This window comes from Artemia franciscana, chromosome 8 (assembly GCF_032884065.1).
Source record: "Artemia franciscana chromosome 8, ASM3288406v1, whole genome shotgun sequence".
Classification (NCBI taxonomy): Eukaryota; Metazoa; Arthropoda; class Branchiopoda; order Anostraca; family Artemiidae; genus Artemia; species Artemia franciscana.
The window spans coordinates 22,050,499-22,066,909 of NC_088870.1; the positions used below are offsets into that span (position 1 = coordinate 22,050,499).

At 35.9% G+C, this 16,411-nt stretch overlaps 1 protein-coding gene across 3 annotated transcripts in view; it reads right to left on the minus strand.

Annotated features, from left to right (window-relative positions):
* The window catches only part of LOC136030141 (formin-2-like), a 230,345-nt gene that overhangs the window by 166,115 nt on the left and 47,819 nt on the right, over positions 1 to 16,411 (minus strand). For all 3 annotated transcript variants that reach the window (XM_065708838.1, XM_065708837.1, XM_065708839.1), the window contains one exon: positions 5,498 to 5,655. In XM_065708838.1, the coding sequence (XP_065564910.1) occupies positions 5,498 to 5,613 (116 nt within the window). In that variant the 5' untranslated portion in view covers positions 5,614 to 5,655. The remainder of the gene's footprint in view (positions 1 to 5,497; positions 5,656 to 16,411) is intronic.

Here is a 16,411-nt window from a genome sequence, read left to right on the forward strand (position 1 = left end):
AGTTGAGTGCTTTGTCCTAAAACAAAATTGAAAGGCTTGAAAAAATGCTCAGGATTAAGAAAGTCAAGAAGTCCAGAAAGCATGGCCTTTTTAAAATTTTTACTAAACAGTGATGGGAAAGACATGGGACAATAATCAGCAGAATCATTCCGTGATCCAAAATTGAAAAGAATGCGCTTTAAAGTACTTGAAGATGCACGATTTTCAAACGAAAAACTGAAAAGTCTCCTTAGGCCAGGAACGATGACAAGAAGAATAAATTTAACTGCCTTAGTAGAAATACGGCCTGGACTAGAAAACGAAGAGCCCCTCAAACCGCTGATAATTTTTGCTATTTCAACTTCAAATAGTGGTTCTAAACCCATTGATTTAAGACATGTAGGTTCAAAAAATCATTCAAATTTCAAACTAATTCATTAATGATAAGTGCTATTTATTATTTAAATAATAAAAATTGCTACGAAAACACATTATCACGAATTTGGAAAAAGAGCTGGAAACCCCGATGTCTACCTTTTCTTTTTTTCTGCAGTGCTACCGAGGCGCTGGTACATAGAAGGGGCATTGACATGGGTAACCAGCGAAAGTTCTCCGAAATAGGGTTTTATTTCCCCCACTCAATCGAGGTGTGCACTGATTGGTCGCTGGTTTTAATGTTACATAGCATGCTTCACCTTAAAGTGCCAAATGAAGAATATAATTGACTTTACCATCTAGAGCTGCTTCTAAGAATAATAGACCCTTTTTTTGTCACAGGAGAAAATTATAAGTCTATAAAACTTTGTTTTTTGCTCTATACCTCTCATTTTTTGTCTTTTCAAAGTTCCCTTTTGCTACTGTGTTTGTGCTGTAGTCACAGCTACAACCCAGTGAAGAGTGAAAAACGGCCCACAGTAACCAAAAGGTTAACAATGTGTTTTGAAAGAAACTGCCTAGTAAGAAACGATCGCCATTTGTTGTTGATTCAGAAATGATAGTTGTTATTTCGATTAATCATAACAGAAAAATCTCATTGCAATAGTAAATTTATCAGAATTTCAAAAAAGAACCTTAAATCCCCCCAAAATAGCGTCGTATAGAAATGAAACATATTTCATTTAAATTACCGTGGTCGAAAAACACACAATTGGTAATTCTGGGCCCCTCCCACCATGAACGATAATGACTAGCACTTTTTACATGGAAAACACGGACGCGTCTCCTTCTCCTTTCTTTTTTTTCACCAGGAGAGATAGTGTGAGGCCATTCATTGTAGAATGTTGGGAGAGGGTTCAATTAGGAAGAAGATTTCCATATCTAGTGCAACAAAATAGATTGTGCCACAGCAGTGCTATTTTGTGCAAACAGGCTTTACGTCCCAGGAAATAGAAGTTATCAGATAGCCAATCGATTTTACGTTCTATAGTCATAAAAAGGAAGTTTTTACACCCCCTTCCTTCCCATCTTCACAAACCACAGAAAAATAGTGTTTTCGTTTTCTGCCATAAAATATAAATCTTTCCCCAAAGGGAGTCAAAACACAAGGGAATGCAAATTGTAATAGAGCCAATCGTCTTTTTCTTGTCCAAAACTGTAAAAAAGTGGTGTCGAGCCCCCAATCTTCTTTTAAAACGGTTGTAAAAGTATGACATAAATGCCTCACTGAGCACCATGTTTATTCATAAATCGCGATCTGATAATGACACGAATGTTGCAGTGATTACTTGGGTTTAGATGAATTATCAGCAGGTGATGGCTTGCTTGCGTAACAAAATAGATTTTGTGACAAAAAAGTGGCGTTTTCTGCCTTTTTGCACCATAAAACATCTATTTTTGCCCAAAAGGCTAAAAAAGAAAAAGAAATTCAAATTCTAAGACAGCCAACCGTTTTTACATGGTCTAACATTAAACAAGATATTTCCAGCCCTTCGCCTCACCTTAAAAAATGGTACTATAAATTGCATATTTAGCCTTATGATATAACATGAAAGTAACAGTGAATTTTGTCTTGATTCACAAGTCGTCAGCTGATGTTGACCCACGTGTTGCAGTGACTACTTATATGGATAAATCATCACCTGAATATCACCTTTTAAGTTAATAAAGACATAATTCCACAACAAAAGTGAGTTCTCTTCCAGTCTGTACAGTAAAACATCAACTTTTCCCCGAAGAGAGTCAAAATGTTGGAAATAAGAATTCTAGTAGACTCGATTTTCAATTTTCGACAATCGATTTTCTATGGTCAAAACCCCCCAAAAAAGGCTTTGCACCCCACCCATCTTGAACAACGGAAGCAGTTTCTAAATCTACTGTGCCTATTAAAAATTTCAATCGCCCAAGTTAACAACGATCGTTCTATAAAGTTTATTTGTGTATATTTGAAAAAAATTAGCAAAAATTAATTTTGAAAAACCATGTTTTTCTTACGAACGTAAAGAGCGAAGTTGAAACATAAAACGAACAAAAATTATTGCTTCGCCGATTGTTAAAGATATATATACAAAACTAGCTCAAATCAACTAACTCACGATATTTTTCAACATCTGTAGATTTCTAAAAACCTACAATTTACTGAAAAATGAGCTTGCTTTAGTTTTTTTTTTAGAAATACAATGGTACAGCAAAAGTTACCAATATTATGGTCGCTCAAAGACTATTGGGAGACGTAAAGAATAGTCTTTATTTGTGCAGGCTAGTTACAGTAAGAGAACATCCTGTTTTTCAGAATCGGTTCTGTGTTTTCAACAAAGCGCTATTTTTAAGTATTATACACCTAGGAATATTAAAAAATGCCACGAGTTAGTTTTTTTTCAGTTAGTTTTCTAGTTTTGTCGTACGTAATTGGCACAGCAATAATTTTCTTTAAGTTTCAACATCGCTCTTTACTTCCATGAGAAAAGCCTCAGGATTTTTAAACTGATTTACAATAAAAGATTACTTCCAATATCGTATCAAAATTTCAGGTCGATCAGAAAAAAAGCAAGTCTAATTTTGTGGTTAAAACCTGAATTCAGCCCCCTCCATTCACCCACTTCATACGAAGCTTATTAAAATATATATATTTAGAATTGGCATAAAAGCCAATTCTTTTAAGATATCAATTGCTTTCAAAAATTCTTTTTCTTTAAAGATTCTCGGTTACTATTTCCCCGAGTCACTCCTTATTTACAGTTCATTACCCCAAATTGTTTGATAAGGTATTAAAGAGACAATATGATATTGTCTCTTTTCCAAGATTTTTACGAATCATGGTGTAAAAATATGATTTTGACGGCAAAACATCAGATTTGAAGGTCCAAACCAGCTCTTTGGTCCAAAGGTTAAAGTAATTAATATACCCAAAGGTTGACAGTTTTCTTGAGAAGAATCCTGATCGACCATTAAATGGATACTAAAACTTGCATAGATATAGTGTTGACATGATGAAAAATGGGTAAAAAAAAGTTTGACATTTTGAAGAACCTATTGTTCAAAAAGGAGGAATCACGACAGAAAACAAGTAGATGATAAATCATTTGGGAAATCAAAGAGATCAGAGATTTAGGTGACTACCTAGTAGTATCATGCCGTCGTCAGAAGATAAAAGTGCGCATGCATCCCATTTCGGCGCTTTCAGACTTATTAACATTATTCTATTGAACAGAATAAGCTGATTCGAATGGTCTAGGGGAGATAGGCACGTGCAAGGGTGTGGGGAGGGAGCGTGGGACTACCCCCTCCCTTTATATATTTTTTGTAACTTAGCTTGAAAGTTTAAAGCAAGGGATTTTCAGGGATAATCTCTCTTGGGAGGCTATTCCAGGCGTTGATAGATCCTCAAGCGAAGTTAATTCTTAGGTATTCCTGATGGAGCGTATCTTGCTCAAGACAGTCCTACCAAGCTGTGTGTTAAGGAGTTGCGCTGAAAGGCTCTGTTCTTTCATAAACGAGCTTTGAAACTCCTCTGATGGAGGGAAGTGCATGTGTTTGTAAAATACCGATAGTTGTCACATCGAAACAAACTTGGTTCGATTGTAGAGGTTTGGTATCGTGTTTTCCAGAAGCTGCTGTGTGAGCTGCTAGATTCTAAGTACGTTAGAGGGGAGCGATATGGCTTTCTGGAGCACCAGCAAAAATAGGGCATGCTTACTTCATGACAAGACTGACGCATGACGTGAAAAAAGGTCCAATGGACTCATCAAAGAGAAAACTTTTACATCTTAGAATAATGAAAGGCTTCTTGGATCAGGGAATATTACTTTGCTGGTATGTTCAGCCCATGTGGGATCTGAAGATAACTGGAATTTAAGAAAGCGTAGTACATCTGATCTTTCTATTACCTCCCCATTGAAGATAAAATCCGGATGAGTCTTAATATTTCATGCCCGAAAATGAGAAACTTGTTCATTTAAATATTAATTTTAAATTTATTTTTTAAATTTTAAATTTATTAAAGATTGTCCAAGCTGCGTTTTTGGGAGATGCCCTGAAAGGCTCTGTTCTTTCATAAACGAGCTTCGAAAACTCCTCTGATGGAACGGGAGTTTATGTGCTTGTAAAAGACCGATAGTTGTCATGCCGAAACGATCTTGGATCTATTATAGAGATTTGGTATCAGGCTTTCCGGAAGCTACGATGCGAGCTGCTCGATTCTGAGTACGTTAGAAAGGAGCGACATGACTTTTTGGAGCACCAGCGAAAAGAGGGAATGCATATTCCATGACTGGTCTGATGCATGACGCTAAGAAAAGGAAAGATGCAGTCACCAGAGAGAAGACTTTTGAATATTAGAATAGCTAATGGCTTCACGGAGCAGGGAATCTCACTTTGCTGATAGTTTCAGCCCATGTGTGATCTGATGAGAAGTGGAATCCAAGCAGAAGTAGTGCATCTAATCTTTTTATTTGCTTCCCTTTGAAGATAACATCCAAAGGGGAAAAGATATGAATTCCCATATTTCCCCAGATATGGAGGATATTTTCCGCGGGGGCTATTTTCCAGGGGAGTATTTTTAGGGCGGTATTTTCCAAGGGGGGGGGGGTATTTTCGGCGAGGGGATATTTTCTGAGAGAAAAACACCAGCCACCATGCACATTATATATCGTTTGGGTAGTCAAAGCAAAGAATTTTTTTTATGCGATTACCTAGTAGCATCATGCCGTCGTTAGAAGGTAAAAGTATGCATGCATCCCATTTCATCACTTTCACACTTATGCAAATTATCCGATTGAAAAGAATGAGCTGAATCGATTGGCCTAGGGGAGAATGCCACGTTCAAGGATTGTCCCCCTGTTTTTATTACCTCTCATTTGAAGATAAAATATGGACAAGCCTTCATATTTCGTGCCTTGAAATGATACGCTCATTTGTTTTTTGAAGATGACATTGAAGCTGCTCATTGAATCTGACAATCCACTCATCGGTCCACATTTTAACAGTTTCGAAGTCAGCCTGAAGTTTTTTAATAGATTCACTCGTGATTCGTTTTGCTTTGGAAGCAATAGGTCCATAAGCTTTCAAAAATTGAACTACTTACGAAGATTCTAGTTTCTTCTTCCCATTGTGAATTTTCGTAATATTTATTCCATTAGGTAGCTTAGTATCGCCTTCTTGGGAAATATTGATACAAATTCGTCGATTTTTCTTCTCCATGGCTGAAACTGATAGTCCTATTGCAACTTCTTTTTAGTTTTCCTATAGAAAAAGAAATTGATAGAAATTTTTTTTAATCAAGCTATCGTTCTTTTGTTCCTAGCATAGACTTACCCGAGATTAGTCAATAACTACAGTTTCCATTCACCCGAATCCTTTTTTTTATAAAATGCAAAAAAGTTTATATATATATATATATATATATATATATATATATATATATATATATATACTGAGAAAAGTAAAGAATCATACCAAAACTTGAATCGATTAGCTATGAAGTCATATAACTCTTAAAGCAGAAATTACTTTGAACGAGTAGCCTAAATAAAACCCAAAACAAACAGAAATCAAAATGACCAATCACATCACACCTAAATATAAGACATTGCAGGATGTACTACCGACAATGAAATGAATGCTAGTACAAAGAGAAATTCAAACGAATTATCAGGTTTAACTTAAAACAAACATAAGTTACGTCAAATGACAGTAGGGCTGCCACCCCCCGTCTAATCCCGCTGAAGGCCAAAGCATCACTTGTACTTTACTGAAAACAAAATATATCTGAAACAGTTTCTCTTTTATACTAATAAGGTTGCAAAATCAAGAATCGCTGAGACTCCAAAAAACTAATAACTATATTTCTAGCAATCAATCTAATTTAGTTATAATGACTTGTAATAATTTTTATCAATTCTTTCTTCCTTTTAAACGCATTCCTTTCAAATGTGTAGAAAACTAATCGTTAGATTATTTAATGATTCGTGGATCCGAAATGTTTTTTTCAACAAACGAAATATATAGCTTCAAAAACTGTCAATGTCTATCCATAAAGTTTTATTAAGGCCCCAATTTTCTATGTAGAACAGAAACGAAGAACTTTTGACAAAAAACTTATCATTTAAAAGTAGGAACACCAAAGCGATGTTCCTTCTAAGAAATTTTTTTTTTTCTTCCCTGTAATCTTCATTATTATCGTGACATTTTTTTTTGTTACTGATGTTCTATGAAATAAAAACCACGCTGTTGGAAATGCATACTGTTCACAGCAAGGCGTACATGATACTCAATCCTTTTAGAGGTTTGAGGGGTAAAGTAGACTCATCCTTATTTAGAGAAGCTCTTAATTGTAAAACTTGATTAGCCTTTGGATATTATTTTGTAATTGTGTTGTTGTTGTCGACGAACAAGACACAATGCTCAAAATACAAATCGTTTAAGTAAGGAGCAAATGACAACCTGACCTTCGAGTGCGATAGCTTCTAGCTCCAAATTCGAATCGTTTATGACTTAATTAAATAAAAAAACAAGTTTATTCAACCGAAAGTAAGGAGCAACATTAAAACTTAAAACGAACAGAAATTATCACGTATATGAGGGGGTTTACCCCGTTCTCAATACCTCGCTCTTTACGCTAAAGTTTGACTTTTTGTCTCAATTCTTTCAGAATGAGTCCTGAAATACAACGACCGTTTAATTAGAATTAATTCTTAAAAAAAAATTTTGAACAAAAAGTCTTTCGAAGAAAAATAAAAACCACATTAAACTTCAGATCAATAGAAATAAAAATTTGTAATAATTCAAACTCAAAGTGACCAGAAACTACTATTCACGAATAAATAAAACCCAAAGCAAAGAGAAATTAAATAAACAATCATAGCAAACAAAAATACAACAGGTACTAATATAAATGAATGAATAAATTTCGGAACGAGTAAAACTTAAATTGAATACGAAAATCTGAAAAAATCTGCTTTACTGAAAACTATGGGTGTCTTTGAAAGAACTAATACAATAAAACTGAATATTTGGAATATATTGATATTGATTGCTGAATGCTCACCAGCTCAAGATTTTATGTCGCGGCAAATTTTATTTTATTTTCAATGTTGTGATAAGTACAAAAGAAAACAATTGTAATACAATTTTTAGTAAAGCACCAAATACGCAGTAGGCCTTAGACTTTTCAGTTATGGAAACTGGTAGTAGCCAAACTCTTTTTGTAGTAAAAATATATGTGATTAGAACAATCTTGGAAAAAAGTAATAAAATTAAACTGAATATAGTATATAATGATGTTAATTGCTGAAAGCTCATCCGTTCAAGATTTCATTTCACCGTAATTTCCTTTTTGTTTTCAATGTTGTAACCAGGACAAGAGAAAATATTTGTAATATAAATTGTTTCTTTCAGTAAAGCACCAATGACTCAACAGGCTTTATACTTTCACCATTAGGGAAGGGAGCAGTAGGAAAACTTTTGTTTGTAGTGCTTTGTGTTCGTTTTAAGCTTGAGTTGCATATTCAATTTACGTTTTACTCGTTTTAAAATTTATCTATTCATTTATATTAGTACCTGCTGCATGCTTGTTTATGTGATTGTTTATTTAATTTCGGTTCGTTTGGAATTTTATTTATTTTTATATAGTAAAAGATTTTTTGTTTGTTTTAAACATGATTTGCATATCCAATTTAAGTTTTACTCGTTTTAATATTTATTCATCATTTATATGGTACCTGCTGTATGTTTGTTTGTTATAAATATTTATTTAATTTCTGTTCTTTTTGGATTTCTTTTATTCTTTAATAGTAATTTCTGGTCGTTTTGAGCTTGAATTATTATAGATTTTTGTTTCTGCTTTTGCTTAGATTTAATATGGCCTTTACTTCTTTTTGAAAAACTTCTTGTTCGGAAAGATTTTTAAATTAATTTCAGTTCGTTTTTGATTGGCGAAGTTTCAAGCTTTTCGAAATTTCCTATTTCAAAACCAAATTTTTTTTAAAGTCAAAGTTTCATCGCAATATCAAAACTAGTATCGAAGTAACAATATCAAAGTAACAAAGCACCAAAGTAAAGAAAGTACCGAAGTAAAGAAAGTATCAAAGTAAACAAAGGGTCAAAGTAACAATAAGCAACTTGCATAGCTTACAGCCCTTGCCCCGTAAATCCAAATTTCCCCGTAAATCAATAAAATCAGTATCAAAGTAAAAATATCAAAGTAAAAATAAGCAACTTGCATAAATCACAGCCCTTTCCCATGGGACTGGGAGGGTTTTCAACCCAGGAAGAATAGTTGTTTGGCTTTGGACTATTATGAACAAAATGGCTATCTCAAAATTTTGACCAAATGCCTTTGGGGAAAAGAAGGCGTTGGTTACTTTTGATCACCTTTTACTCTTTAAAAAAGAAACTATGAGTTTCAATTTACAATTGAATGAGCCTCCTTCAAAGTTATTACGTTCCCCCTTCCACAAAAACCTTATATGTTAACAATGGGTACTTGCAAAAGTTACAAACCTTACCCAAGGAGCTATGGGGTATTTTTTCAACCCCTTGAATTTTTAATTATAGTTACTTGACTTTTGGACTATTTTGAACAAAATGACTATTCCAAAATTTTAATCGGATGTATCTAGGGAAAAAATCCTGCGAGGGGGGGGGGCAAGTTACGTTTGATTAATTTCGATTCTTAAAAAGACCAAAAGTAACTCGGATTTCCAATAGAATGAGTCTCCTCCAAAGTTTATACGACCATGTGTTCCATAAAAACTGTATTCTTTAACGATGGGTAACTAGCATAATTTATAGCTATTTCTCCAAGTGGTGGAGGAGGTGGGGGTTCAAACCCGGAATCATGGTTATTTGACATTTGGACAATTTTGAAAAAATTGCTATCTCAAAATTTCGATTAGATACATCTGAGGAAAAGAGGCCGTGGGGGGGATAGTTGCCCTCCTATCACTTCTGATTCTTAAAAGGGAACTAGAATTTTATTTTCCAATGAAATGAGCCTCCTCCAAAATTTATGCGACCGTTCTTTTTCAAAAACCTTATATGCCACTTGGGAAAAGCTTATAAGCCTTGACCCCGGGCTTTGCGGAGCTGTGTCAACCCCAAAAATATTGTTATGTGATACAAGGACTATTATGAACAAAATGGCTATTTAAAAATTTCAAACAGACCCACTTGGGGAAAAGAGGGCAGTGGGAGGCTAGTTGCCCTCCGGTCACTTTCGACTCTTTGAAAGAGAACTAGAACTTTAAATTTCCAATTGAATGAGCCCCCTCCAAAGTTTATAAGACCATCCCTTCCATAAAGATCTTATATTCCCCCGGGGCATAACTTACAGCCCTTGTCTTGGGTTCGGACGGGAGGGGTTGTGTAAACCCCGGAGTTTCTGTTATATGATTTTTGGTCTATTTGGAACAAAATAAATATCTAAAAAATTCAATCGGAGGCATTTTAGGAAAAGAGCATGTGCGGGGGATAGAACCCATCCAATTACTTTTGACTCTTAAAAACGGAACTAGAACTTTCCATGTTAAATCAAATGAGCCCATTCTGAAGTACAACCATCCCTTACATAAAAACCTTATATACCCCCAGGGAATAACTTAAGACACTTGCCCCAGGTTCTGAGGGACTATGTCAACCCCTAAAATTTTTCATTCAATTCTTGAACTATTTTGAACAAAATGGCAATCTCAAAATTTGGATCTGATACAATTGGAGGAAACAGACCGATGGGAAGGTGGGGCTAGTTGCCCTCCAATCAGTTCTGACTCTTGAAAAGGAACTAGAACTTTTAATATTCAATCAAACAGGCTTCCTCCAACGTTTATACGACCATCACTTCCAAAAAACCTAAGATGGTCCCGAGGCATAACTTAAACCCTTGTCCCTAGCTCTGGGGATTGTGTCAGCACCAAAGACACTGTTATATGATCTTTAGATAGTTTCGAACAAAATGACCTTTTCAAAATTTAGATTGGATACATTTGGGGAAAAGAGGGCGTGGTGGATAGTTATTTACCTTCCGATCCCTTTTGAAGCTTTAAAAAGGAAACAGAACTTCTAATTTCTATATGGCCACCTTTTCAACAAAATCTGATATTCCCCGGGGGCATAACTTACAACCCTTGCCCCAGGGCGTTGGAGGTTGTATCAACCCCGAATATGTTGCTAATCTGTAAATTAAATTGAACACAATGACTAACTCAAAGAAAAGTTTGAAGTCAAGAAAGATTTTGACTATTTCTCTCAATTCTACTTTACAAATAGTAAATAACTTTTGCATAAAGAGAGGGACGTTGAGGAGAGAACAGTCCCTTTCATACACGGAGTAATTTCTGTTCGTCTTAAGTTTTAATGTCGCTCCTTACTTTCGGTTAAAAAAACTTGTTTTTCTTATTTAATTTCTGAACATTTTTGAATTGATACATGTTCGATTTTGGCTCTCCGCAAATGAATAATTAAAACGAAATTTGCGTATTATTTTTTTTTGCTAAATCGCTTTCCCTTAGTTTTCATCAGACGACTTTGAGAAAAAGGGTGGGGGGAAGAGGCCTAATATTTCTCCAATTTTTCGGTTACTTAATAGAATAAATTGTTGAAATTACTAAAAATACTTTAGCGTAAAGAGCGAGGTATTTAGGAGGAGATGAATCCCCCACTTGCGTACTAATCTCTGTTCGTTTTAAGTTTTAATGCTGGTTACTTACTTTCTGTTGACAAACATTTTTTTTTTAGATAATGCTAGAAAATCCTGCACCCCCTTCATGGAATTTCTTTTCTTCCATGACAAATTTCTCCAAGGGAAGATCCTCCCACGTAGTCCCCTCCCTTCAACCCCCCACTCCCCCAACCAAAAATCCCCCTGAAAAGGTCTGAACGCTTCCTAATAACCATTACTGTATGTAAACACTGGTCAAAGTTTGGAACTTGCAGCCCCTCCTCCAGGGACTTTGGGGGAGTTAGTCAGCCCTAAAGACATAGTTATTATGTTTTTTGACTATGCTGAACCAAATGGCTATCTCAAAATTTTGATCAAAATTTTGACTTTGGGAAAAAATGAGCGTAATTGGAGGCCTAGATGCCCTCCAATATTTTGGCCACTTAAAAAAAGCAATAGAACCTTTCATTTACGTTAGAATGAGCCCTCTCGCGACATTCTAGGACCACTTGGTCGATACGATCACCCCTGGAAAAAAAAAATAAACACGCACCCGTGATCGGTCTTCTGGCAAAAAAAATACTAAGTTCCACATTTTTTTTAGATAGGAGCTTGAAACTTCAACATTATAGTTCTCTGATACACTGAATGCGTTGGTGTGATTTTTGTTAAGATTTTATGATTTTTAGGGGGTTTTCCCCCCTATTTTCCAAAATCAGGCAAATTTTCTCAGGCTCGTAACTTTTGATGAGTAAGGCTAAATTTGATGAACCTTATATACTTAAAATCAGCATAAAAACACAATTTTCTTTATGTATCTATTAGTATCGAAATTTCATTTTTTAGAGTTTCGTTTATTATTGAGTTGGGTCGCTCCTTACTACAGTTCGTTACCACGAACTGTTTGAAAAAGTTCATCGTCCCGATAATCAATTGGAAGTACACCAGAAATGGCAGCTACGACCACACTTGAAGCCGTTCTAAAAGATTTGGAAATCAAAATGAAGGAAGACCTTTGAGCTGAAAGTAGGGCTTTCCTTATATGTGTTTTCCTGATTGCACTGATCAAACAGTTCGTGGTAACGAACTGTAGTAAGGAGCGATCCGGCTCAATAGTAACCAAAACTCTAAAAAATTGAATTTTGATATCAATAGCTACATCAAAAGAATCGCATTTTAATGCTGATTTTAAATATATAAGCTTCATCAAGTTTAGTCTTAGCCATCAAAAGTTACGAGCCTGAGAAAATTTGCCTTATTTAGGAAAATAGGGGGAAACACCAGCTAAAAATCGTAGGATCTTAACGAAAATGACACCATCAGATTCAGCGTATCAGAGAGCCCTACTGTAGAAGTTTCAAGCTCCTATCTACAAAAATGTGGAATTTTGCATTTTTTGCCAGAAGACAAATCACGGGTGCGTGTTTTTTTTTTTTTTTTTTTTTTTTCCAGGGGTCATCGTATCGACCAAGTAGTCCTAGAATGTCGCAAGAGGGCTCATTCTAACGAAAATGAAAAGTTCTAGTGCCCTTTTTAAGTGACCGAAAAAATAGGAGGGCACCTAGGCCCCCTCCCACGCTCATTTTTTTCCCAAAGTCAACGGATCAAAATTTGATCCGCCATTTTGAGATAGCCATTTTGTTCAGCATAGTCGAAAATCATAATAACTATGTTTTTGAGGATGACTTACTCCCCCACAGTCCCTGGGGGAGGGGTTGCAAGTTACAAACTTCAACCAGTGTATACATATAATAATGGTTATTGGGAAGTGTACAGACGTTTTCAGGAGGATTTGTTTGGTTTTGGGGGTAGTGTTGAGGGAGGGGGCTATGTGGGAGGATCTTTCCTTGGAGAAATATGCCATGGGGGAAAAAAATTCAATGAAAAGGGCGCAGGACGAATCTGGTCACGTTAGAAAAAACGTCAAATTAAGAGCTTAATAAACAATGCTGGGTGTTCGGAGCCTCTCTATTATGGAGTATAATTTGAAAATAACACAACTGTACGAGCGATAAAACATATATACCACAACCATAACTCAACTAACGAAAGAACTGCTAAGAGATAACACAACTATAAAGCGAAAACAGGTGAAAACTAACGGGAAAATAAACGAACTAAGAGGTGAAAGGGGCCCAGAGAAAAAATATAATCCTTTTTCAATTTTGAGCCTAACTTCCGCAAAGGAGTAATAATGTCAGAAGCCCCGAAATACCGAATTATTTTCTTTTCAAACAGTTCGTGGTAAGGAACTGTAGTAAGGGGAGACCCGGCTCAATAGTAAACGGAACTCTAAAAAACGGAATTTTGATGCTAAAAGATACATCAAAAGAATCGAATTTTTACGCTGATTCTAAATATATAAGTTTCAATTAATTTAGTATTTGTCATCAAAAGTTACGAGCCTGAGGAAATTTGCCCTATTTTGGAAAAAAGGGGGAAACATCCCATAAAAGTCATAGAATCTTAACGAAAATCACACTATCGCATTCAGTATATCAGAGAACTCTATAGCAAAAATTTCAAGCTCCTATCTAAAAAATGTGGAATTTTGTATTTTTTGCCAGAAGACAAATCACGGGTGCGTGTTTATTTGTTTGTTTGTTTTTTTTTGTTTTTTTTCCCAGGGGTCATCTTATCGACCAAGTGGTCCTAGAATGTCGCAAGAGGGCTCATTCTAACGGAAATGAAAAGTTCTAGTGCCCTTTTTAAGTGACCAAAAAAATTGGAGGGCAAATAGGCCCCTTCCCATGCTCATTTTTTTCCAAAAGTCAACAGATTAAAATTTTAAGATAGCCATTTTGTTCAGCATAGTCGAAAACCATAATAACTATGTCTTTGGGAATGACTTACTCCCCCACAATCCCTGAGGGAGGGGCTGCAAGTTACAAACTTTGACCAGTGTTTACATATAGTAATGGTTATTGGGAAGTGTACAGACGTTTTCATGGGGATTTTTTGGTTTTGGGGGTGGGGTTGATGGGAGAAGGCTTTGTGGGAGGATCTTTCCTTTGAGGAATATGTCATGGGGGAAGAAAAATTCAATGAAAAGGGCGTAGGATTTTCTAGCATTACTATAAAAAAAAACAATGAAAACATAAACATGAAAACGTTTTTTCAAATGAAAGTAAGGAATAGCATTGAAATTTAAAACGAACAGAGATTATTACGCATATGAGGGGTTCTAAAAATACTTTAGCATAAAGAGCGAGGTATTTAGGAGGAGATAAATACCTCGCTTTTTAATTGTTTTAAAAAGTAGAATTGTGGCAAAGAGTCAAACTTTAGCGTAAAGAGCGAGGGACTGCGGAGGGGACAACCCATTTCATATACGGAGTAATTTCTGTTCGTTTTAAGTTTAAATGTCGCTCCTTACTTTCAGTTAAAAAAACTAGTTTTTTTTATTTAATCCATACAGGAGCAGCATACAGAATAGTACTTTCAATAATACTTTTACACAGTAATCTTAGGGCAGATGGTTTTAGACCCCAAGTTGAGTGGGCAATACTAAGAAGGCGGCTGGAATATTGTTTAGCTGAATTCACTCTGTAAGTAATATGAGGAGACTATAATAATTTTCTATCTAAAATAACCCCCAGGTATTTGACATTATCATGAATTTTAATCATATTGCCACTGAAGCATAGCTAAACAGGAGGGGATTTATGTTTGGAGCTAAATAATATAGCTTCAGTGAATCTTTCAGTGAAGCCAATTCCGTGAATCTTTTGAAGACATTTGTTGCCGGTCTTTCCGTAGTTGAAACCTTCGAACCGGTTATAGCAACGTACATATCGTCTGCGTAAGCTTGAACTTTGCTATTTATGCCAATATTTAACACGAGTAAATCATTTATATTTATGGTTTCTAAGGATATAATGAGAGAAAGGTTGAGATGGCTAGGGCACGTTCTGTGGATGAAGGGTGACAGATTGCCTAAGATTGTGCTTTTCGGACAACTGGCTAATACTAAACGGAAAGCAGGTCGCCCGCAGTTGGGGTGGAAGGATGTCATAAAGAAAGATTTAAAGGAAATGGGAACTTCCTGGGAGGGTGAAAAGAGGGAGGCTTTGAATAGATTGGGATGGAGGAGGAGCGTACGTAGCTATGTTCACCTCATGCGGCTTGATGCTGCGGTGACTTGTTAGTAGTAGTAGTAGATTGTTATCCCTGCAAAATTGCAGCTGTCTCTAACCATTACTGTTTTCTTTCCCACAATGAATTGGCTAGGATACCATCACTCCCTGTTTCTATCGATCTTTGCATTAAAATACCATAATAAAAACACCGCATTTCTACCTGCGTTCGTCTGTTTCGACCCAGTCTGTTTGCTCCTGTAGCTGTAAGTAAAATTCATCTGAGTCACTACTATCTCCATTAGTCGAATCTACAGGGGTATATACTGCCATGACTGATACCCTGCACTTTTTAGTCATAAAATGAGTGACTAGTATTCTATTATTAATACCTTCCCGACCTAAGCAAGACTTATGCCCTGCTTATGCATCCCATACTTCTAGCCTAAGTAAACAAATTCTATATTACCTAATTCCATGGTTCCTGCCCCCTGAGAATACGAATTCCTGAGACTTCTAATAAGTCTAGTCTGGCGTCTAAATTCGTCAGTCAAAACATTGATACGATAGTTGTTTTTTAACGACGTATCATTTCAAGTTACAGTTTTCATATTCTTCAAATCATTGAAATTATTTTGGCCTTAGGATAATCAATTGTCCCAGAACCAGTGCACGGCGGAGACTAACATTTCTTCTCGAGTCTACACGAAACGCTTAAGTCGACTTAGAACCAGACAGTCGAATAGAGGCTTTGGGTAACTAACAAATTACCCCAGCTTGAACTTAAGATATCTTGGCACCGACGGAGGATCATGGCTCTATTTAATCAAAGATAATCCAAAACTAATCATATGCATCGCAATAGTACTGGTCGTAGCAAAAGAATGGAAAATTGTGGAAACTTTGGAGTTGGCTCATACGTCTGGAAATTGAAAGTTCTTGTCCTTTTTCAAGAGTTGAAAGTGATAGGATGACAAATATGCCCCCTTGTCATGCTTCTTTTGAGCTATCAAGCCTTAAACCACATGGACATCCAACGAAAATTTTCAGATAATGCTTTTTTTTCCAAATATTCGAAAGGTCGAACAACTAGGCTTCCAAAGATAAAAAGACACCGAATGCCTCTAGGGTAGTGGCTCTTATTAAGGTTGCCCAATATTTGGATATAGACTTAACTTTGGGAATGGGTGCCATGTTTGATTCTTGGTGCCTAAAAAGGCTAAGAGTATTAAGGCGAAATGTTCATAGAATGTCTAGGGGATGCTGA